Source organism: Corylus avellana, chromosome 1, assembly GCF_965113065.1.
Source record: "Corylus avellana chromosome 1, dhCorAvel1.hap1.2, whole genome shotgun sequence".
Classification (NCBI taxonomy): domain Eukaryota; kingdom Viridiplantae; phylum Streptophyta; class Magnoliopsida; order Fagales; family Betulaceae; genus Corylus; species Corylus avellana.
The window spans coordinates 41,862,881-41,886,928 of NC_142490.1; the positions used below are offsets into that span (position 1 = coordinate 41,862,881).

Here is a 24,048-nt window from a genome sequence, read left to right on the forward strand (position 1 = left end):
TTTTATCAAAAGCGTCAAGTTGTGGATTCAGTATCAAAGAAATTGCGAATTTACTGTGATAATTTGGCAACAATTTTCTTGGGTCCACCTTAAATATATTTACTACTTTTTTGTACTTTATCAATTATGGGATACAACACTCATAATAGTATATATATTCTTATAAGTAAATTCAAACTGTACAATTAACATTACAAAGTATAAAACAAACTCCTCTATATAAATGAATGGAAAGGTTTTGACTATTTGGGTAAGCTAACCAAAACTATTCTCACAATATTTACCAACTGAATATTTTTCTTCGCCTGAGTATAGTAAATCCAAAAGGTTTTAAACTATTTGCCAACGTTTGGAAGACAATCCTCAAGTATGTTTGAGCAAATCTCCTTTGCTTCTGAGTTGATAGAAAAAATGACCCTCAATTCTCCATTCATGATCCAACTTCACCTCCCCTTTGCCATAGTATTGGACCAAGAGAAAGACATGGATGAAGAGTGGGACTGCCGAATATCTTCTGTTGACTAAAACACAAACATAAAAAATATAGAGTTCTATGTGTGTACCTTTCTTCTAGAACTCACAAATAAGGATCTTTGGTAAGTGTTCTACAATGTATAGTGATGCCTCTCACGTACAAATTTGAAAGAACTCAATGGTAGTGTTTTATTACAAGAACAAAACACATATGCCCACAGCCCAAATGCTCTTTGATGGAGAATATATAAGAGAGAATTGAGAGAGATTTAGAATCTATGATTCTGAAATGAATGAATAAGTCTGTAGTTTTAACTTCCATCCCGTGGGTTATTTATAAACAACCAAAGGACACAATTCTTGGTGATGGAAGTTACTAATTCCAAGAGATACAACTCTTGGTTGTATATGACCAACTCCACTGTGGGTATATTGAGGTCCAATTACTAACATCTCCCACTTACACACAGTGAGCATGGGTTAACCATACATCTTTCATATTGATACGTCTCTCTTATCAATCTCTGACATCATTCATACTTGCAAATAGGTCGTGCGACCATCGAGCACACCTGTAGAAAGATCTGGAGCACTACACTAAGTTTTGTTAGAGACTAGCATAACAACATCCCTAAAAACAAAAACAAGGTCTCGTTATGTCTTAGACTCATTCGGTCACATTGGATTAAACATCTCGGATCCCTCATGAATTTAATTTTTCATAAGTATGTTAAACCCCCACTGATTGTAATGTATTCACGATTATGGCGCAACATTCAGAAGCGACATAACCCGTCGACTGTAAATACAAAACATGAATGTGTTACCAAATAATCTTCCCTCGTCCTTATGTCACTTGGCTTAGGTTCAACCGCTTTTCCAGTCATGTCTCTTTAGGCCGCATCATTCGTGGCCATAGACAACATGCTAAAGTAGCAAATGTTGAATCCTTTGCTTCACAACATAGTCAAAGGTCACATAGGGCATAATTGGGGTCTTAATAATGACCCATAAGACTTACACGATGAGGAAGAAGGGATCGATTCACTCACCTCTATTGTTGGTCGAACGAGCACATGTAGTATGAAATACATGTTACGATAGAGTTCTCTTTCCAAAAAAGTGTATGTCTAAGCTCAAAAACACCGTACAAATCTTAGTCTAGTCGTTACCCAAGCGTCTAACCTGAGTCCTTTATTTGCTCGCCACCTCAGGTGCCAAATTAAGGTCCCACATCTGGCTTGTCACAGGCTAAATGGATTGTGGGATATCCATGCACGGTCCTAAAAACAATACTCGTCATAGACCTCATCTTAGCACCAACTAAGGCGACATATCTATAAATGTGTCTCACCTTAGCACCAGCTAAAGCAACCTTATCTTAACTTGTTCGCTATCAAAGTGCCAAATGACACAATGTCTCATCTCTACCTTGCTACCACAGCATTAGAGGCGATTGCTCATGTGAGAAAGCCGATCTAAACCTGTTGACATACTTTCTTCGCCAATACTAAACATGGATTATATGTGTGTACTAGTAAAAACAATATAATCCTTTAATGTCACACAAAAAATGAAAATTCATCACATATATAAAAATAATATTGCAAGTAAAATACATCCAATGTACATGGTCAGAAAAAAAATAATCATAACCTACACAGTCCTAAACTCTTAACATGAGCCATATGAGCATCTCGAACTATAGGCTTTGTTAGCGGATCAACTATCATTTGACTCATAGAAATATGTTTAAGCACCACTTTTTTCTTGGTGATCATATCTCGTATGTAGTGATATTTGATGTCTATGTGTTTGGTTCGTGCATGATATTTGGGATCCTTAGCATAGGCAAGTGCTGCCATACTGTAACATCCCCAGCCCGTTAAGGTTGAGTTTGCCACTTTTCTTCTTTTACAACAAAAGTTCTTGCAAAGATCTATAAGGTCTATCAGAGTGCTTGATTTTAAAGGATACGATAAATATATAAAACATCATTCAAAAGATTTTATTACAAGCGAAATTAGAAAACATTAAACTTTAGTTGCGGAAAATCATATTATTACAATAATTGATATGAAAAGACTTTGAAAGTTAATAATTATTCCTGCCCCAATTCCGGCCTTCTATACCAGCGTCCTTTCTACCTGAAAACAAGAAATAAAACTGAATGAGCCCAAAGGGGGCCCAGCAAGTAAAATCCACAACCATAAATAGTTTTGTTCGTTGTTCTCAGTTTTGATAAATGTTTTTACAAATAAATATACATCCAGCCATAATAATAATACATGTATGTACGGTTGCATCTTCCGTAGCATATACGTACTATTACATCTATTACTAGATCATCGTCATAAATCATCTTCATAAATCATCATCATAATGCATCGCTATAAATCATCATTGAAAATCATCATAGTAAATCATCGTTGAAATTATATTATCATTTTCTCATATTAGGGCCCATATACACTATTACCCCTGTGTACGAGGGTTGCGGGTCCTTGTGACCATGGCACTGAACTGTGGCCTCAGCCATGCCCGACCGTCAATTAACTATTTTCTTGGTGCACTCAACGGTCATGTTGATGGAATACCACCTTTTGGCATAGCCTCCTTCAGTGGTTTTGCCTCCATCCGAGTATTGGTACCGAACTCATCTCATCTTATCTTGGGGCCAAAAATACTCTCCTCCATACATGTGCCCTCATTTCATAAACATTTAACTCATTTCTTGTACTTTTCTTTGTACTTCTTTTGATGCATCTTAGGGCAACATGTAGGAGGGTTTATCATCATTCTTCTTTCTTATAATCATCATTATTTCTCAACTTTCTTTTCTAAAAAATGGAAACTTTTCCAAATATAAACTTGTGTACTTAGAAAGCATTTAAAGAAATATAAACTTTCTAAATAATTCTTTTAGAAATCCTTCATGCATGCAACATATCTCCATGACAGGTAAATAAAATAATCATTTACAGTTTGATACAAGAATGAATAAATAGCATGACATGAAGTAATTTTAGAAGGGGTAATGAATTTACTTACCTCTAGACTGAAGCTAAAAGTGGTCTGAAGGATCTAGTTGCTCCAATCTGACTAACACTACTAGTATATCTTTCAAACTAATTTCTCAAGTCCGTTCTCTCTCGTGTTCTTTCTTTCTTGCAACGCTTTGTCTCGCTCTTTCTCTCTCTGTTTCGTGTAAACACTTTCAGAAAGAAGAAAGACCGAGTAGAAAACGGAAGAAGGAAGAATATGTGGAAGAGAAGGGAGAGGAGTAGTGAAATTTGTGAAGGGTGAGGACTCTATTTATAGGAAACCATCTCCATCTACCAATCTTCATCTACAAACCTTCATCCACTAATCTTCATCTATAAATCTCCATCTACTAGTACTTATCTATAAATCTCCATCTACTAGTATCCATCTATAAATCTCCATCTACTAGTACTTATCTATAAATCTCCATCTACTAGTATCCATCTATGAATCTCCATCTACTAGTACTTATCTATAAATCTCCACCTACTAGTATCCATCTATAAATCTCCATCTACTAGTACTTATCTATAACTCTTCACCTACTAGTATCCATCTATAAATCTTCACCTACTACTACCCATATATAAATCTCCATTCTACTAGTACTATTATACCTACCATTGACTATTCTACCTTCCCTTACTATTCTACCTTCCATTTTACTATTCCATCTACCAACACTATTATATCTACATTTATCCATCTACAATTTTTCTTACCATTTATTATCCTATTATTTCACCAATTACCATTCTCTAATTACCACTCTCTGTAATATCATAAATTTCCCCAGAATTAAAATCATAGGCTAAAATGGATATCAAAATAACATCATCATCAAAATAATCTGTTTAAATAACTTTGAAAATTTCGGGGCGCTACACATACTATCACAATGTATTGTCACAGGATCATAATTGTTGTGACCACATTCAAATGATGTAAGAATCGCCTCAACCAAACTGCCTCTTGTATTGCTGCTGAGCATGCTATATACTCTGCCTCCATAGTAGATAAAGCTATACAAGGTTGCTTTTTGCTACTCCAAGTAATCGCTCCATTATTGAGCAAAAATGCATATCTTGTCGTGCATTTGCACTCGTCTGGGTCACTACCCCAATCAGCATCACTGTAACCAACTAAACGCAAATCTTCGCCTTGATAGCAAAGTGCATAATCCATCGCTCCCATGAGGTATCTGAGTATTCTCTTCACTATTTTCCAGTGAGCTAGTTCTGGATTTGATTGGAATATGCTAACTAACCCAACAGCATAACATATATTTGGTCGAGTACACATCATAGCGTACATCAGACTACCCACAACACTAGAATATGGAACTCGAGACATCTTTTCCTTTTCTTCTTGAGTTTTAGGACTCATTTCTAGATTTAAGGGTTCCCCCCTAAAAGCAGGAGTGTTAATGGGTTTGTAGTTATGCATTTGCAAGCGTTCAAGAATCCTTTTGATGTAAGTTTGTTGAGACAAACTCAAAAATTTCTTTGAACGATCCCTACAAAATTTAACTCCAAGAATATAGTCTGCTTCACCCATGTCCTTTATTTCGAGAGTAGAGGACAACCATCTTTTAGTGGCGACAATCATGTTTTTATCATTTCCTGCCAATAAAATGTCATCAACATACAAAGAAAGGATTACAAAAATTCCTTTGGATCGTTTCACATACACACAATGATCTTCTTCAATCATCTTAAATCCATTAGAAATAATGGTTTGATGAAATCTCATATACCATTGCTTAGATGATTGTTTAAAACAATAAATGGATCGTTTGAGCTTGCAAACTTTGCGCTCTTTTCCTTTAGCTACAAAACCAAAGGTTGATCCAAATATATTTCCTCATCTAGTTCTCCATTGAGAAAAGCAGTTTTAACATCCATTTGGAATAATTCTAAATCCAAACGTGCGACAATGGCAAGGATCGTGCGAATGGAGGCAAACCTTACTACTGGAGAGAAGGTTTCCTCGTAGTCAACACCCTCTTTTTGGGTGTAACCCTTCGCTACAAGGCGTGCCTTATACCTTTTAATTGAACCATCCGCCTTACGCTTGATCTTTAAGACCCATTTGTTTCCGATGGCATTGCGTCCTGGCGGAAGGTTTACCAAATCCCAGACCTGGTTAGTCCTCTTTGACTCTATTTCTTCATTCATTGCTTTTATCCACTCATTACAAGCTGGAGATGAGATAGTCTCATGGTATGACCTAGGCTCATCATCATCTTGCGGAGCAACCATGAAAACATCACCTTCAATCTCAAAGTGTCGTCAAGGGATTTTTCCACGTTCACTTCTATGCAATTGAGGTTCTTGTGAACCCTCTTCTAGTGGTGTGCTCCCACTAGGCGGCAAGTCACTTCCACTGCTCCTAGGAGATTGGGAAATTTCTTCCTCATTCTCTACTAGGCTACTTGGAGCATCTCCCTCCTGATCCCCTGATTCATAAAGTTCCAAATATTTATTAACCTTACCCTTGCTAGGGTATTCATTCTCAATGAAATAGACATTTCGTGACCCTATTTCAGTCACTCTTCCATCTGGTTGTTCGCCTATCAACACGTAGCCCTTAGAATGTTCTGAGTATCTTATAAAAATACACTTCTTTTCTCTAGGGCCTAACTTCCCATGTTTATGGGAAGTATCATGAACAAAACCCGTCAAACCCCATGGTCGTAGATTATCCAAATTGGGCTTTTCACCGGTCCATAACTCGTACGGTGTGGAAGTTACTGATTTTGAGGGCACTCAATTAAGAATGTAGGCTGCAGTCATAAGTACATCTCCCTAATAGGATATTGGTTGGTTTGCTTGTTCCATCATTGACCTAATCATTTCTTGTAGAGTTTGATTTCTCCTTTCCGCCACACCATTTTGTTGTGGCGTACAAGGCATCGTTAGCTGCCTTTTGATTTCTTTTCCTTCACATAGCACTTTAAATTGCTTAGATAGATACTCGCGTCCACGGTTAGTTCTAGAACTTTGATGCTCTTGTCTAACTGGTTCTCAACCAAAATCATATAATGCCTAAAGCAATTCAAAGCTTCAAACTTATGGGAGATTAAGTAGACATGACCATATCGCGTGTAATCATCAATAAATGTGATAAAGTAGGAACCACCATGCCTTGCCCTCATATTCATTGGGCCACAAATGTCTGAGTGAATTAATTGCAATGGGAAAGATGCCCTAGTGGCTTTTTCAAATGGTTTTCTTTTTTGACTTTCCCATAAGACAATGTTCACATGTGGGCAATGACGTTTTAGCGAGTGGGTCTATAAGACCTTCTCTAGCCAATCTTTTCATTCTATCTTGCCCTATATGGCCTAATCTAGCATGCCATAATATAGAATCATTATAAACATTATCACTAGAAGTCAAAAAAGCAATTGTATTATCATAATATAAATTATTGATGTCCAAAACCATAAAACCATTAGAAACAAAGCCACAACCATGGTAATGTGTATCTAAAATTATCTTTTTCACCCATATTCTTGAAATCAATCTCAAACCCTAATCTAAGCAACCGATTAACTGATAGCAGGTTTCGGCGAACTTCAGGAGCATACAAATCATCATGGAGTAACAAAGTGCGCCCTCATCGTAAATCCAGTTTGTAAGTACCAATGCCTATTACATCCACACTAGATCCGTTCCCCATGTATAATATTCGGCTCCCAACTGGTACGTGACGATACTCTAAGTACCTTGTACGTTCTCTCGCTACATGTTCGGTTGCTGCTGAATCTACAATCCATTCAGAAGAAGAATCAACAACCATAACATGACTAGTAACATAAATACCACGAGACATGAAATTAGGGAGTACCTTCTTCGGCTCAGTGCATTCACTAGCGAAGTGTCCGTCCTTGCCACAATTGAAGCAGTTCAACTTAGATTTGTCTTTCTTCCCACCACACTTACCTCTCCTATGTTTGGTGGATTTAGCCTCTTCTTAAGCGCTGGTCTTCGAGTCATTCCTTGCATGAGATCTTTTCTTTGGTTCCAGCGCTTGGGCCTCAATGCCCTACGCGAACTTGATTTAGCTATATTAACAAATGCTTCAGGTTTAGCAGCCTCTAGGCACTCAGCCTCTAGCTTAAGATGACGCGCTACATCCTCAAATGTTTTAATATTTTCGTTGTGCGTCATGTTTTGACTCATAATTTCTCAAGATTTTGGAAGAGAACGAATGATAGCTTGGACCTGCTATTCATCTGTGAGATTGTTTCCAGCGACTTTAAGCTTGCGAATCATAAAAGACATCACTCTTAAATGCTGCTTCATTGTATGGTTATAGCGCATTGAGTATGAGTCAAACTTCATTGTTAATCCGTGCAGCCTAGTAGCCGAAGTGCCTCCATATCTCAACTTGAGGGCTTTCGACATGTCATGGGCAGTCTGACACTCTTCAAATTCGCCTATAAGATCATTGCTCATGCTGCTTAACAATGTGAAGTGCGCAGAGCGATCTTTCTTGATCCAACTCTCATAGGCATCAAGATCGCGTTGATGTTGAGGAGTGTCCCCTCGTTGAGAATCAGTCATGGATTGGGTTATGGTCTTCAAGACCTCTTGTTTGTTCAAGATATATCGGATATTTTGATGCCAAATGTCGTAATTATCCCCATCCAATTTCTCTCCTTTATTTAAATTAGCAATAATACTCTTAGAGGCCATTTTCAGTACATTTAAAACGAGAGAAATATTATTAATATGTACACACATTTACAAAATTTTGCCGCGTTACTCCAAATTAAATAAAATAATTTATGCACAAGTCGCGAGATTGAAAATTCGCTAAGCTCTTAATCATCTCTCGCGCCACAAGTACCCTTTATCATGTTTAATTTGATTTTTGCGCAAAAATACATAAGGGAGGAGAAATAAATTCAACTCAACCTAACTCCCACTATTTAAACTAATTCTAGGCAACAAACATAAATAATATCATGCCAAGAATAAATTCAATGCCATCATATTAGGTGCTACACATGCTCTAAAAATTATCTCAACAAATTTTAAAAGAGTAAGCATGCATTTCATTTCTCCAAAGAAATAATTATGGATTTAGATATACAATTCTTATATAAAAATAAATCCATAAAAATTACTACTACCCCAAACAATTTTACATGCATGCCAATATTTAAACATACCGTACAAAAAAAAATATTTAACATGCAATCTCTTCAACAAATGAATTTTCATTCATTTTATACATATATTATTGTATTATAAATAACAAAGGGTAATTCATTTCTAAAGGATCCTAGTAGCCTATCGGTTAAGGTGTTGACCACTCTATCCACACGGCATGGGTTCAAACTAGGGGTGTCAAAAATTACCGGGGAACCGGAACCGGAACCGGAAAACCGGGAAACCGGAAAACCGGAAACCGGGAAACCGGGGTCCCGGTTCCGGTTCCGGTTTGAAAAATCTAAAAACCGGGTACCCCGGTTCCGGTACCGGTTTTTGGTACCCGGTTTTTACCGGGAATACCGGAACCGGGTTTCCATTTTATTTAATAATATTTATATATTTATATATTAATATATATATTATATATATTAATATTTTTTACACTTAGGTTTAGGTTTAGGGTATTTTAAAAAATTAAATTTTTATTTCTAAGGCCCAAATAGGCAAAAACAATGATTTTTTAGGATTTTTGGACTTTTTAAGGTTTATTTTTTAATTATTTGGAACAATCACAACAAAGCCTTTTTAATTTAGACAAATAAACTAATAAATTTTTTAAAAAATAGGCCAACCTATGAAAAAAAAATTTGGCTTATTTTAGGCCCAATGCCTAAAATAAGCCCAAAAATCAATTTTTTAAAAAAACCGGTTACCGGACCGGGTAATACCGGAACCGGCCGGTAACCGGAACCCCGGTTAACCGGGGTCCCGGTTCCGGTTCCGGTTTCTCAAAATTGAGAACCGGGGTACCCCGGTTCCGGTTCCGGTTTTGGCCAAAAACCGGGAAACCGGACCGGGTTGACACCCCTAGTTCAAACCCATGAATATTACCAAAACCGCGAGAGTGGAGAATCGAAACAGGGCCACCTTACTCGTGAAGAGCATCACTCAACCATTAAGCTAGAGCCGCTTCATGAAAGAGTACAACGATCCAAATCTATAAACGGTTATTTACATATTTGACCAGACCTTCTTCAACCTCTGAAAACTCAAATGTTGCCCTATTTTCAAATTCGCCTTGAAACTTAAATCCTTCATATCTCCCTCATTATAGGTCCGTTTTTCGCATTCCAGATGTCAAATTATACCTTAGGAAAAAATTCACTTTACCCCTCTAAAGTTTCAGGAGTTTTTCAATTTAAACCTCAAAGTTTAAAAATTGGCAATGTACCCCCCTAATGTTTTAAAGATTTTCAATTTAAACCTTCCGTTACTAATTTCCGTCAAATTGGACATAAATCTATGAAATTACGTAATTACCCTCAAGCTTTTTATTTTTAATTTCCGTCTAATTTAACAGAAATTAGTAACGGAATGTTTAAATTGAAAATTTTTGAAACATTAGGGTGGTACATTGCCAATTTTTAAACTTTGGAGTTCAAATTGAAAAACCCCTGAAACTTCAAGGGGGTAAAGTGGATTTTCTCCTAAACCTTATGTAATACCCCGAAATTTATACCTAGAATAAATGTGATCTTAATATCAAGGATAAGGAGGATTTGTAATTTTATTAAGATTTATATGGAGTTAGGTAAATTGCTAGTTATAATTTTAGTGGTTATTGAAAGAAAAGTCACATTGTTTTGGACACCAAAATTTCTATGAGTGACCTTAAATAAAACTGTTTTAAGATATTATAGAATGATGAGAAAGGAAGATTTTAAAAGTGGTTTCATGATTTTTGGATGCTTGTAGAAGGAGTTATGATTTTTAGAAGATGCAAGTGTCAAAACAGGAATTTCAGTCAAACAGAGGCACCGAATTTCGTGGGACTTTTGAGGTACCAAACAGTTATGGGTTACTATGATTTTTGGATATGTTGTGCATCTTTGAATGAGGAAAATTTCAAGCCAAAGTTTGTGTCATTTGGAGTTAAATTGAAAGAGTTATGATTTTTCCAAGTTTAATAGGTCAAGCTGCGGAGTAGTTGAAGTACCTGCGATTTGGGAAATTAATTGGATGGGTTAATGATGCCTGTAAGCCACGTTTTTTTGGTATGTGTTAGTCAAAAGGTTTAGGTTCATTAAGGATTAATTGTATATTTTTATGATCACTTTTTAATGTAAATGCATGAGGATTTTAAAGCTTGACAAGTTACCAAGGTCAAAATTACACGTGGCTTTGCATGAGAAGTTGCTTGGTTGACACCTAAAGGTACAGGTGTTATATAGCATGTTGCCCTTGCCTTCTCGGTGAACACCTGGGGTTCTAAGGTGTCATCTTCTTAATACATTCCTGGACACTTGTCTTGTGGTTAGAGGAAATTGAATGTATGTGGGACACTTGGTGGACACTTGTTTTGTGGTTTAGAAGGAATTCGCTGCATGTGGAACAAACATGTAGAAAGTTCTCAAGGGAAAATGTCCCACGTGGGTATTTAAGGAGAGCAAATCCTCTCAATTGCTCACAGCTCAAGTGAGCGTGAGATCCGGAAGAAGGAAAAGAAAGGAAAGAGAGGAGAAAAGAGAGAGAGAAGGGAAAAGAGAAGAAAAGAAAGAAAAGAGAGAAGAGAGAAGAAAAAAAGAAAAAAAAGAGAAGAGGATGAAGAAATAAAAAATTTGAGAACTCTTCAAGGAATTGTGAGTTGGATGCGGATTCAAAATAAGGGCATGCAATGCCAGGTAAGGGGACACAACACCAAAAACCCCAACAAATTTTTATTATAAATCTTTTGAAAAATGTTGGGGATTTTATAAAGAATCCACTTATATGATTTTCAATTGCACTTTCTTCCATATTTTAATGACAAGTTTTATTTATTCATATGTCATTGTTTAAGAAGTTTGATACAGTTACCATATTTCATGATTTATACATGACTGCAATTATGAATGAAAAGAGTTCTCAAAGTTCGTGGCACAAATGAGTTTACAGATTATATGAAATGTTGTATGTGCATTTATAGCACAGTATACAGTTACTTTCATGGCATAGCATACAGTTACAGATGAGCTTACAGATCATATGAAATGTTATATGTGCATTCATGGTTTTAAATGTTTAACCCGAGACACGATTATAGTGATGATCGGTACCGCATAGGGTAGCAGGGCAAGCACACCGAAGGACGGTTACGAGAAGGTGTGTGCTACCGGCCAGGTGGCCTTCACCTAGGGAAGTTCCCAACCTGGTAGCTCTCCCCTGTGACGACAGGCTGAGCATATAGGTCCTTCAGGACAAGCCAACGTGCGCTGCTCACGGTAAAAATTGTGGCGTCGGGTCAAAAGGGTAAAACAGCAGTTTTGAAAGAAAGAAAAAGGAAGTGCTTGTACATCTCATAAGTCACCTAATATTCTTGAATTAATTGTCATTTATTTTATTAATTGTGCATAATTGATATTATAACATAACTTCTGCATTGCATATTTTATAGCATCTTGGTTTTGTGGCTACTTACTGAGTTGTCGAACTCACCCCTTCTCCCTATACATCTTTTTCAGATTGCTCTATATGTATATCGTAATAATTGAAGACATGGGTACCAGTGGGCCTCTTAGTTGTTAAAGATCCTATCGCTGCTTTATGGACTAGCAGGAGCAGTAGCAGTAAAAGTGTCTGGGACTCCATTCTATAGACTAGACGGTGTAATTTTATTGTTTATGAGATTATTGAATACTAACACATTATGTGTTTGTGATTTTATAAACGAAAAATTATAGTACTCTGGTGACGTTATGATCTTATATTAGGAAAATTTTTATTTTTATTTTGTTTAAATATGAATATGTTACAATTTCTCTCAATCGCTCTACCTCTAGAACTTGGGGCGTTACACCTTATGACAAGTATAATCTAACCATATGTAAAATTAATGCATTTGATGATAAACAATTATCAGAACAATAGAAACAAAGTTTCATGTTCTTCAACTAAGAATGTTATATCTCTCAACATACATGTCCAATCATCACCAAATTTTGTGGGCATGTTCATATGAATGTTGTTGTGCAAATTTATTTAATTCGCAAGTGCACGAATCAATTGTAGTTAATAGATTGCAAGTGCAAGGTCGAACCCACAGGGAATTGTATTCTTGAAAGCAATTTTAAATCTAAATTAATTAAACCCTAATCTAGTTCCAAATTTTTGAGAGATTTTTTTTGTTTGAATGAAAAAGCAAAAGCGTGAGCAATTTAAAGTGATTAAAATCTTATGACGAAGCACTAAGGTTTCGGAATCCGCACTCACAAATTCATAACATAATTTCATGATCTATAATATTCCCCAAAGTTCTCACATATAAATCTTAAGTTTGTTTTACTATTGCTTCAAAGAATGAATCAAAAGATCCCATGTATCCATTCATAACCCAAATCACAAAAGAAATCCAATATTTGATCAAATCATTAACTGTATCCGTAAATCACAAGAAAATATCCAATCTTTATCAAAACATCAATTGTATCCAGAGAATAAATCACAGGGAAAATCTAATTTTTAACATAGAAAACTAAGCAATCAATTGTATTGAATAATCTTAAATCATCAAGTGTATCCTTGAATCACAAAAGATATCCAAGAGTTATTCAATCCAATTGATTAGAAGTAAAACAATAGAGCAATTAAACCATTAAATTGGGAAATATTACATACATGAAACAAAGTTGCTAATCATAAGTGTGGCTTCATCTTGAACCTTAGTTGAAGGTTTAGCCTCTCATGTTATTGAAAGACAAAACTAAATTGATTGAATTCATAATGTAAAATTGAGTACTTATAAATAATAATCATAAAGTTGAGATTCAAAAGCTAGGAAAACCTTAAACTCTCTTCTTTCTCCTCTGCAATCTTGAAATTCGTAGCCTCCCTCAACTAATTTGATAATTCCCTATTTATAGACCTAAAACTTAGGGTTTTATAAGTTGAAATCGGATCAAATTCGTCCAGGTTTGTACCCTTTTATTGCGGGACAATTTTTGAATAGTAAAAGTCCGAATTAGGAAACTCCTATTTGACAAGGAATTGTAGTATTTTGAGTTAGTTTTCCAATGTCGCTTGAATCACCTCAATCGAATATGTGAACAAAAAGTTATGGTCAAAATATTGAGACGTGCAGAATCTGAATTTGAATCCAATTCGAAATTTTATCCAATCTTATCCTTAATCCTATGTAACCATTTCTTGGATTTGGTTAAATTTAACCACATCATCTAGGTCTTCTCAAAGTAAGTTTTCTTCCAAAAAGTAGTTTTTCTTCAACACCTACAAAATACTAAAAACACAAAACTAACACAGAACATCAGATAATAACACAGCTAAAGGATTAACACAAGTAAATTAAGGAGTCCAAATATGCAATATTTGGCACATATCAAATGTTCTCTACAACATGTATAAATTTGGTGGTCTAATTCATTCATTTTCAAAATTTGCCAATAAAGGCCATATATTAACGAAAATGGTATATGAATCAAAAACTTGATTTCATTGCAATTTCTCATGTATAGAAAAACATTTACACATGCATACATACAATGAGAAACACTCAACTTGGCTTTGATACCAATGTTGAGTAAAACATAAACATAAAAAATATAGAGTTCTATGTGTGTACCTTTCTTCTAGAACTAACAAATTAGGATCTTTGGTAAGTGGTCTACAATGTATAGTGATGCCTCTCACGTAGGTGTTTTATTACAAGAACAAAACACATATGCCCACAACCTAAATGCTCTTTGATGGAGAATATATAAGAGAGAATTGAGAGAGATTCATAAATTTTAATTTTCAAATGAATGAATAAATCTGTAGTTTTAACTTACATCCTAAGGGTAATTTATAAACAACCAAAAAACACAACTCTTGGTTATGGAAGCTACTAATTCCAAGAGAAACAATTCTTGGTTTTATATGGACCAACTCCACTGTGGGTATATTGAGGTCCAATTACTAACATCTTCAAATGTTGGGTGTGATGAAGGCCCAAAATCTCGTGGAATCTCAGACCACCTACCCATGGGTTTCATTTTTCGGAGCAAGTATACATCGATATCCTCACTTTCAACCTCATTGTTCCCCTCCAACACTTTCACTACTTGTCTCATTGTTGGCCGGGAACTTGGGTCAGGGTAAGCACACAACAAGCCCAAGTGAAGCACCCTGCCCACTTCTTCCTCATCAAACTCGCCTCTAGCCTTCAATCTCTCATCAAGAGCATTCAATAATTGCCCTTGTACCATCAATTGCCATGCCCAATCTACCAAAGCTGGCTTCCCTACCTCTATAGGCCTCCTCCCACACATGACTTCTAAAATCAAGACACCAAATCCAAACACATCGGTTTAAGCCGATGCCCGTCCGCTTCTAATCACTTCTGGCGCCAAATATCCAACGGTCCCGACCAACCTTGTCGTGTTAGGCACTTGTCCATGGTCGTGCATTCGGGCTAATCCGAAATCTCCTAGCCTTCCATTCATATCCTTGTCAAGTAACACATTGCTGGCCTTAATGTCCCTGTGAAGGACTTTGGCTTCCCACCCCTCATGTAAGTACAAGACTGCAAAAGCTACATCTTTCAAAATCCTTACCCTGTGTTCACAGCTCAACATCTTCCTGTCATCACATTCAAACACCCACTTGTCCAAACTCCCATTTTCCATATACTCATAAACCAACAAGAAGTTGCCCTTGTCTCTCTTGCACCACCCTCTCAACCCCACCAAACTTCTATGCTTCAATCTTCCAAGGCTTGAAATTTCAGCCAGAAATTCTCTCATCCCATCATTTTCATGCGAAATGCATTTCACTGCAATCTCTGCCCCTCCTGCTAAAACACCCTTATAGACCTTCCGATTCCCTCCGGTTCCAATCACATTTTCTTCTGAGAAATCTCTTGTGGCCGCCTCAATTTCTATATAAGTCATTCTGTGTGGCCAATACTCCAATTCCCATTCTTCCATTTCCTCTCTCTCCCTAGCTCTCCTTCGCTGCCTCTTGATCCAAAACAGAGCAAACAGAGCACAAAGACAGACAACGAAGAAAACTCCCACTGTGATTCCTGCAATAAACCCTTTTGATCGAAATATTGACTCCTTTTGAAGAACAAAAGATGGCAAACCTGTGGTAACCAACTCTTGGCTTAACGAAAAGTTGGAATTACTAAAGCTCCAAGCCAAAATCCTGTGGCTTTCAACTAACTGTCCGGTAGCACTAGTAAAGCCAACATACATTTCATCCTCAAAAACCTCATAAAGGTCAATAGAAGCATTCAACAAAGGCTTCAGAGGTCTTTTCATGCCTGCCAGAGCCACAGTAACATTAATCAAAGAATCTGAATAATCAATCCAAACTTGGTAATTTTCACCACTGTTGAGCTTCAATTCCTTGAATGACTTCACATCATCAGCGTTGCTGCTGTTGTCGCTTCTTTGGTTGTCGGGCCAGTACCCGGCATCGTGTGATGCATTTGATATGAGGGAGTTCATTTCGATTCCAACATGGTTGGCGCTTATGTCAACGAATTCTACGTTCTTAAACACATCAAACTCGACACCGAAGACATGGTTATTGGGATTCCCATTGTTGGTGAAGTTGAGAAGGCCTAGATAATTAGCTGGGTGCGCGCCTTGGATGCCCTTAGCGGGCACAAACATGAAAGCTATGCCATGCCTAGCAGGAGGATTATTCTTGTAAGAAACCATAGAGAAGATGAAAGAAGTTGAGAAAGGATACACATAAGAAGAGTTTGGGTTTTTAGCGGGGATCTTTTCTGGGTAAATTGCCCGGCCGATTGAGTAATATGTTCTGTTAGTGATCGTTAGAATACGAGATTCAACGTCGGCCAGGCCATAGAGTAACATATCGGAGGAGTTGAAGCCATTGAAGACGAAATCAACAGCCGATATGGATTGGAAGAAGGGGAAAACGGGCAGGAGAAAGCATAGTAGGAGAGGCTGTTGGTGTTTACGCTCCTCCATGGGGGATGATAGCTAGAAAAATGGAAAGAGAGATGAGCAGATGGTGTTGGATTGGATGAGGAGTTATTGAACTTTCTGGGTCACCTTGTAGATACTCATTGCATTTGGGCTTTGTTTGGTGATGGGGATGGGGTTGGCCCAAACACTGTTCATCACTATTTTCCGAAAAAATCAACATCAAAACATTCTAACTTTTTTACTTTTAATATTAAATCATTTATTTTTTGTTATTATTCAAATAAAAAAATCACTACAAAACAAAACTTTTTCACTTTTTTATTTTTTTTATACCAAACATTCATACTTTTTTTTACATCAATTTACATCAATTACAGCGTTTAGGCCATCTCATTTGCCAAACACCCCCTTAATTTCTTTGGTCACAAGACAGGTTGCCGGGTCGTCATCTATCAACATTTTCATAGCAGATTTATCAACTGCAGTGAATGGAGAAAAAATGATTAGGTGTGACTTGCCACCCATGAATATGGTGGGCCCAGCGTGTACCTTTACTTTTCCCTATGTTGGAGGCTCTTCTACGACTACAACTTGGGTTTGTATTCCTGTGTTGACTTGTATTGGACTTTGTCGTCCAAATTGGATTCCTTAGGGACCGTACCTATTGCAACCGACCTATATGCTTATAAAAGCATGCTTTGGTTCTCTTGTTTTGTGTGCTTAAAAGCAGTGTGGTGGTAGCAAGCCGCACACAAGTGCAAAACTCAAGCACCAGTGAAACATAAAAGAGAGGATGCGCCGAAACGTGAATATATGTGAGCACTTAAGGGCCGAGAAAAAGAGAGAATCTGAGAAAATGTGTGCAAGGGCAGCAAGGGTATGTTTTTTTTTTTTTTGGTGGTTTTTGGGGAGCAAAAAATAAGTGATTAAAAGAAAATATACTGTAGAGTGAGCGAAAAAAATAGAGATCAGCTGCCATCTCTTCTAGCAAAAGAAGAGTTTGTATATATGTCTTTTGTATTTTATTTTGAAAATAATCTCTCTTGTGTGATAGTGAAATTTGGGTGTATTGGAACTTTGAGATCTGAGTGATTTTCTCTCTACTATTTTTGTATTTCATCTTTTGATAATGGATTTTTTCCGGGTCGTCTCTGCCAGTGGATCTTGACTTGTTAAGTCGAACCATTTAAATTTTTGTGTTATGTGTAATTGTTTATCTTTATTATTCTACATTCTTCTTATTTTTCACATCTCATGGGTCTTGCGAAATAGAATTAATTTCCTAACAAAAATGGCATTGAGAAGAGAATGAGACCGAGTTTAGAAGAGTCAAAGAAGGGCTACAGAATTGAATGGTTTAATTTGTCTCCAAAATACAATCCAGAATCTCCAGATTGTTTTTAGCCAATCCAACTTGCATGCATTCTCCAAGATATGACAGAATAATTTATGTCATAAAATTATTCTGACATTTTTTTTAAAATAAAATTAATTTATAAGTTTTTTTTTTAATTTTTTTTTATATATTTATATTTTTTGTTTTAATTTTTTATTTGGTTTTTAAATTTTGATTTCTGATTTTTTTTTTATTGGCCACCACCCCTCTTTTTTTTTTTAAATAGTTGTTAAGTTTTATATATTTATCTTTTTAATATATATATATTTTATTAAGGGTAACACGTGTCATCATTTTATTAGTGCTGACATGGCACACTAATGGAGTTTGTCAAGTGTTTGACGGAATTTGACTGCACGAACTAAATTATTATTTTGGCCTACCCGATAACCTTTGAATTACTATTAATTTTTTTTATACTGCATGGAGAGATTTATAATTTAGGCCACCCACATGGACTGAGTTTGCATTTTTTTATTTATTTTAGTTTAATTTTTTTATTTGTTTTTTAGTTTTTAATATTGATATTTTTTATTCGAGGTTTTTCTTTCTTCATTTAATGAGATTTAATGTCTAAAAAAAGAATATTTCATCTGATTTAATAAGATTCCCTAACGACAGGGGTTGGGGGCTTGGTTAGTAATTGGCAGTTCGAGAGTGTCAGATGGTGAGAGAATCAATTCATGGGGCTATATTGACATTGGGTGGTGGGTAAAAGGTATATATATATGCCACATACATATTTGGGTTTAAAAATTAAGCTTTCTTTCTATCAAAATTAGACTTGACTCTTTATTCGTGCTTTGTCTCTCATCCATAAAAATTATGGTTTTGTCCTTAGTGATAGATGAGTCAAACAACCAAAAGAAAAATGACTACTATCATATATAGTTTCGCTAAAGTTGGCCACTATTGACCTCGGTTGTGAAGCATGATTATATACTATGATTTTAAGTATCACACATGACTTAAATATGATCTAAACTATATATATATATATATATATATATATATATATATATATATATAAGCTCTTAAGAACATTTACAGTGGTTGATATATATTTTTATACTCACTCAAAAAAAAAAAGAAAAAAATGTATACTTTTATACAAAATGACTAATCAAAACTCAGTTTATCTAGTTTAGCTAATGAGTTTTAAAAGAAGCCATACATCGGATCATCTTTTTTTTTTTTTTTTAACTATATTATTTAAATTTTATTTATTTTTATTTTTTATAAGGATTATAGTTTCATAAAAATCCTATTTTTCAACATTTTGAAAAAAAAGATGTGGAGAGAGAAATAGTAGGTGAAAATTTTGTGAAAAGAGAGCTGCAGAAGGTAAATAGTATCTAGCATTTTTTTGTTTTTTGACTAATGCAATAAAATATCCATTTTGCATTTTTTTTGACTAATCCAATGTGGTGGGAGGTTTTTTACAAATATGATTAGCAATTTTAGATAAAAGTACAATTTGACTCCTCTATTACGAGTGCTCTTAAGCGCTCTCTCTTAGCCAATTTTCAAAAGTAATAACGTACAAAAATATATATTATCAAATATGGGGAGGGTGCCTAGATAAAAGTTAAGGGTTTGTATGGAAGACAATTCTTCTCAATTCTTCTCAACTTTTTTTTCTTTGTTTTTAGTTGATTTGACACCACTATCACTCAACTTAAACTTTTTAACTTTATTCAAAATTTTATATTCTTTAAACAATCCAAACATAACCTCAACTTTTTTTTCTCCTCAATATTCGCAATTTTAAATTCAGTTCGGTAGAATAGAAAAGAATTGCAAAACTATCAATTCACATGCATACGTATGGACCAATACAAATATTACATGGATATACAAACACACAGAAGAAACAGCCAAAATGAAGCCACTTCCCCCACTCTATGTATTCTTTTTGTTATGGTTAATTGTCCATATTCAAATATCATCCACAGCATCGAGGATTGAAAAATTCACATCCACTCATTTCCTCTGTTTTCTCAGCCTTCTTGTATCTTGTGCTAGAAACAATGTACCCAGGTACCATCTTCTTATGAATTTGGAACAATGAAGATGTTCAGTAACTCTTTTATCTTCCCTCCCCTTAAAATAGCAAATGTACAGTATCTTAAGAACCAACTAAGAAAATAAAAACAAAGAAGCTCAATGGTCAAAGCAAAAGGCAACATACTGCAGTTTACATGTTATAATGGGGAAGACAGGGTTTTATATGCTAATTTCATTCTAGACTAATTAGAACATATGCAAAATATACATTGAGGACCAAACCAGCACCAAGGTAACAATATCAAGCATGTACCAAAAAATTTCTTATTTGCTCAAAACAGACTCATTTGCAGTCCTGAAGAACATGTTGTTCATTAGATGGGGACACTATTACATCAATCCAATTGTATGGGAGTGAGACGAAAGTTAAGTATTTAACATTACTCTGTTCATCAAATCCATCAAGTTCGAAACATGTTCTTCTTATTTTACTTGTAATTGGTAGTTTTATCCTTTTGAGCAAGGAGGCTCAAAGTTAAGCCATTTATGAAGAAATGAATGACAATAATTTATAATTTTCCATTGTTTGTCAATGAAATACAAAAACAAATTTCAGTCTTCATCCATAAATCATCACAATGAAAAATGAAACTTTTGCAGCGAAATTGCAATGGTGCTAGAATATCGACTACTAAACTGTGTTAATGTGTATTAGCTTCCTCATATAGAGTTCATAGCATGCTTTGAAGCGATTTCATATGCAAAATGGTTAAAGAATTTTATCACAGAGCATCAAGTTGTGGATTCAATATCGAAGAAATTGCGAATTTACTGTGATAATTTGGCAACAATTTTCTTGGGTCCACCTTAAATATATTTACTATTTTTTTTGTACTTTATCAATTATGGGATACAACATTCATAATAGTATATATATTCTTTTCAGTAAATTCAAACTGTACAATTAGCATTACAATGTATAAAACAAACTCCTCTATATAAATGAATGGAAGAGTTTTGACTATTTAGGTAAGCTAACCAAAACTATTCTCTCAATATTTACCAAATGAATATTTTTCTGTTCCTGAGTACAGTAAATCCAATAGGTTTTAGACTATTTGCCAACGTTGGGAAGACAATCCTCAAGTATTTTTGAGCAAATCTCCTTTGCTTCTGAGCTGATAGAAAAAATGACCCTCAGTTCTCCATTCATGATCTAGCTTCACCTCCCCTCCACCGTAGTATTGGACCAATAGAAAGACATGAATGAAGAGTGGGACTGTCGAATATCTTCAAATGTTGGGTGTGATGAAGATCCAAAATCTCGTGGAATCTCAGGAAACTTACCCATGGGTTTCATTTTTCGGAGCAAGTATACATCCATATCCTCACTTTCAACCTCATTGTTCCCGTCCAACACTTTCACTACTTGTCTCATTGTTGGCCGGGCACTTGGGTCAGGGTAAGCACACAACAAGCCCAAGTGAAGCACCCTGCCCACTTCTTCCTCATCAAACTCGCCTCTAGCCTTCAATCTCTCATCAAGAGCATTCAATAATTGCCCTTGTACCATCAATAGCCATGCCCGATCTACCAAAGCTGGCTTCCCTACCTCAATAGGCCTCCTCCCACACATGACTTCTAAAATCAAGACACCAAATCCAAACACATCGGTTTGAGCCGATGCCCGTCCGCTTCTAATCACTTCCGGCGCCAAATATCCAACGGTCCCGACCACCCTTGTTGTGTTAGGCACTTGTCCATGGTCGTGCATTCGGGCTAATCCAAAATCCCCTAGCCTTCCATTCATATCCTTGTCAAGTAACACATTACTGGCCTTAATGTCCCTATGAAGGACTTTGGCTTCCCACCCCTCATGTAAGTACAAGACTGCAAAAGCTACATCTTTCAAAATCCTTATCCTGTCTTCACAGCTCAACATCTTCCTGTCATCACATTGAAACGCCCATTTGTCCAAACTCCCATTTTCCATATACTCATAAACCAAAAAGAAGTTGCCCTTGTCTCTCTTGCACCACCCTCTCAACCCCACCAAACTTCTATGCTTCAATCTTCCAAGGCTTGAAATTTCAGCCAAAAACTCTCTCAACCCATCATTTTCATGCGAAATGCATTTCACTGCAATCTCTGCCCCTCCTGTTAAAACACCCTTATAGACCTTCCCATTCCCTCCGATTCCGATCACATTTTCTTCCGAGAAATCTCTTGTGGCTGCCTCAATTTCTATATAAGTCATTCTGTGTGGCCAATACTCCAATTCCCATTCTTCCATTTCCTCTCTCTCCCTAACTCCCCTTCGCTTCCTCTTGATAGAAAACAGAGCAAACAGAGCACAAAGACCGACACCAAAGAACCCTCCCACTGTGATTCCTGCAATAAACCCTTTGGATCGAAATATTGAACCCTTTGGAAGAATAAACGATGGCAAACCTGTGGTGACCAAATTTTCGCTTAACGAAAAGTTGGAATTACTAAAGCTCCAAGCCAAAATCTTGAGGCTTTCAACTAACTGTCCGGTAGCACTAGTAAAGCCAACATACATTTCATCCTCAAAAACCTCAGAAAGATCAAGAGAAGCATTCAACAAAGGCTTCCAAGGTCTTTTCATGCCTGCCAGAGCCACAGTAACATTAATCAAAGAATCTGAATAATCAATCCAAACTTGGTAATTTTCACCACTGTTGAGCTTCAATTCCTTGAATGACTTGTCATCATCAGCATCGCTGCTGTCGTCGGGCCAGTACCCGGCATCGTGTGATGCATTTGATTTGAGGGAGTTTATGTCGATTCCAACATGGTTGGCGCTTATGTCATCGAATTCGTCGTTCTTAAACACATCAAACTCGACACCGAAGACATGGTTATTGGGATTCCCATTGTTGGTGTAGTTGAGAAGGCCTAGATAATTTGCTGGGTTCGCGCCTTCGATGCCCTTAACGGGCACAAACATGAAAGCTATGCCATGCCTAGCAGGAGGATTATTCTTGTAAGTAACCAAAGAGAAGATGAAAGAAGTTGAGAAAGGATACACATAAGAAGAGTTTGGGTTTTTAGCTGGGATCTTTTCTGGGTAAATTGCCCGGCCGATTGAGTAATATGTTCTGTTAGTGAGCGTTAGAATACGAGATTCAACGTCGGCCAGGCCATAGAGTAACATATCGGAGGAGTTGAAGCCATTGAAGACGAAATCAACAGCCGATATGGATTGGAAGAAGAGGAATACGGGCAGCAGAAAGCATAGTAGGTGAGGCTGTTGGTGTTTATGCTCGTCCATGGGGGATGATAGCTAGTAAAATGGAAAGAGAGATGAGCAGATGGTGTTGGATTGGATGAGGACTTATTGAAGTTTCTTGGTCACCTTGTAGATATTCATTGCATTTGATTTCTTTTGTCATAAGACAGGTTGCCGGGTCGCTATCTATCAACATTTTCATAGCAGAGTTATCAACTGCAGTGAATGGAGAAAAAAAATGGCATTGAGAAGAGAATGAGATCGAGTTTGGTCAACTTTCAGAAATTCGTTGGATTTTTTTTTTTTTTTTGTTGGTCAGAGACTCATAAGGCAGGTAGCCTGGTAGCCGGTAGGTGTGAATCAACCAAGATTTTCATAGAAAATAATCTATCAAGTGGCAAAAATGGCACCTGTTGGTTACTTTCCCAAACGTGACCCAATTTCTGAAAAACATCGATCTAGAGCTGGAACGTTGTAGAAGGTGGTAGCTACAAATAAACATTTCAAGTTAAAACATGTGTTTTTTTTTTGGTTAAAAGGGGAAAGTCAAGTGGTTGGCATAGCTGCACGCTAGTCGAGATAGGCATCAGAGAAGCTGGGATAGGTTTCTTGGAGTTTACACTAACAGTGTCAAAAATTATCAAAAATCGAAACCGAAAAGTCGGAAAACTGGGGACCAGTTTCGGTACCTGATTTTTGGTACCTAATTATTATCGGGTTACCGTGAACAGAAGTACCTCTTATATATATATATTAAAAAAATTTAGGAACTAT

General features: G+C 36.3%; 1 protein-coding gene and 1 pseudogene across 1 annotated transcript; both read right to left on the reverse strand.

The window, feature by feature from the left end:
• Positions 1-443: 443 nt before the first annotated feature.
• LOC148589864 (L-type lectin-domain containing receptor kinase VII.1-like) lies at positions 444-16,722 on the reverse strand (annotated as a pseudogene).
• Positions 16,723-21,019: 4,297 nt separating this feature from the next.
• On the reverse strand, positions 21,020-23,767 carry LOC132171022 (L-type lectin-domain containing receptor kinase VII.1). The gene has a single exon (XM_059582216.2). The coding sequence runs from the start codon at positions 23,314-23,316 to the stop codon at positions 21,244-21,246; it is 2,073 nt and encodes a 690-aa protein (XP_059438199.2). The 5' UTR covers positions 23,317-23,767; the 3' UTR covers positions 21,020-21,243.
• Between the last annotated feature and the right edge of the window lie 281 nt (positions 23,768-24,048).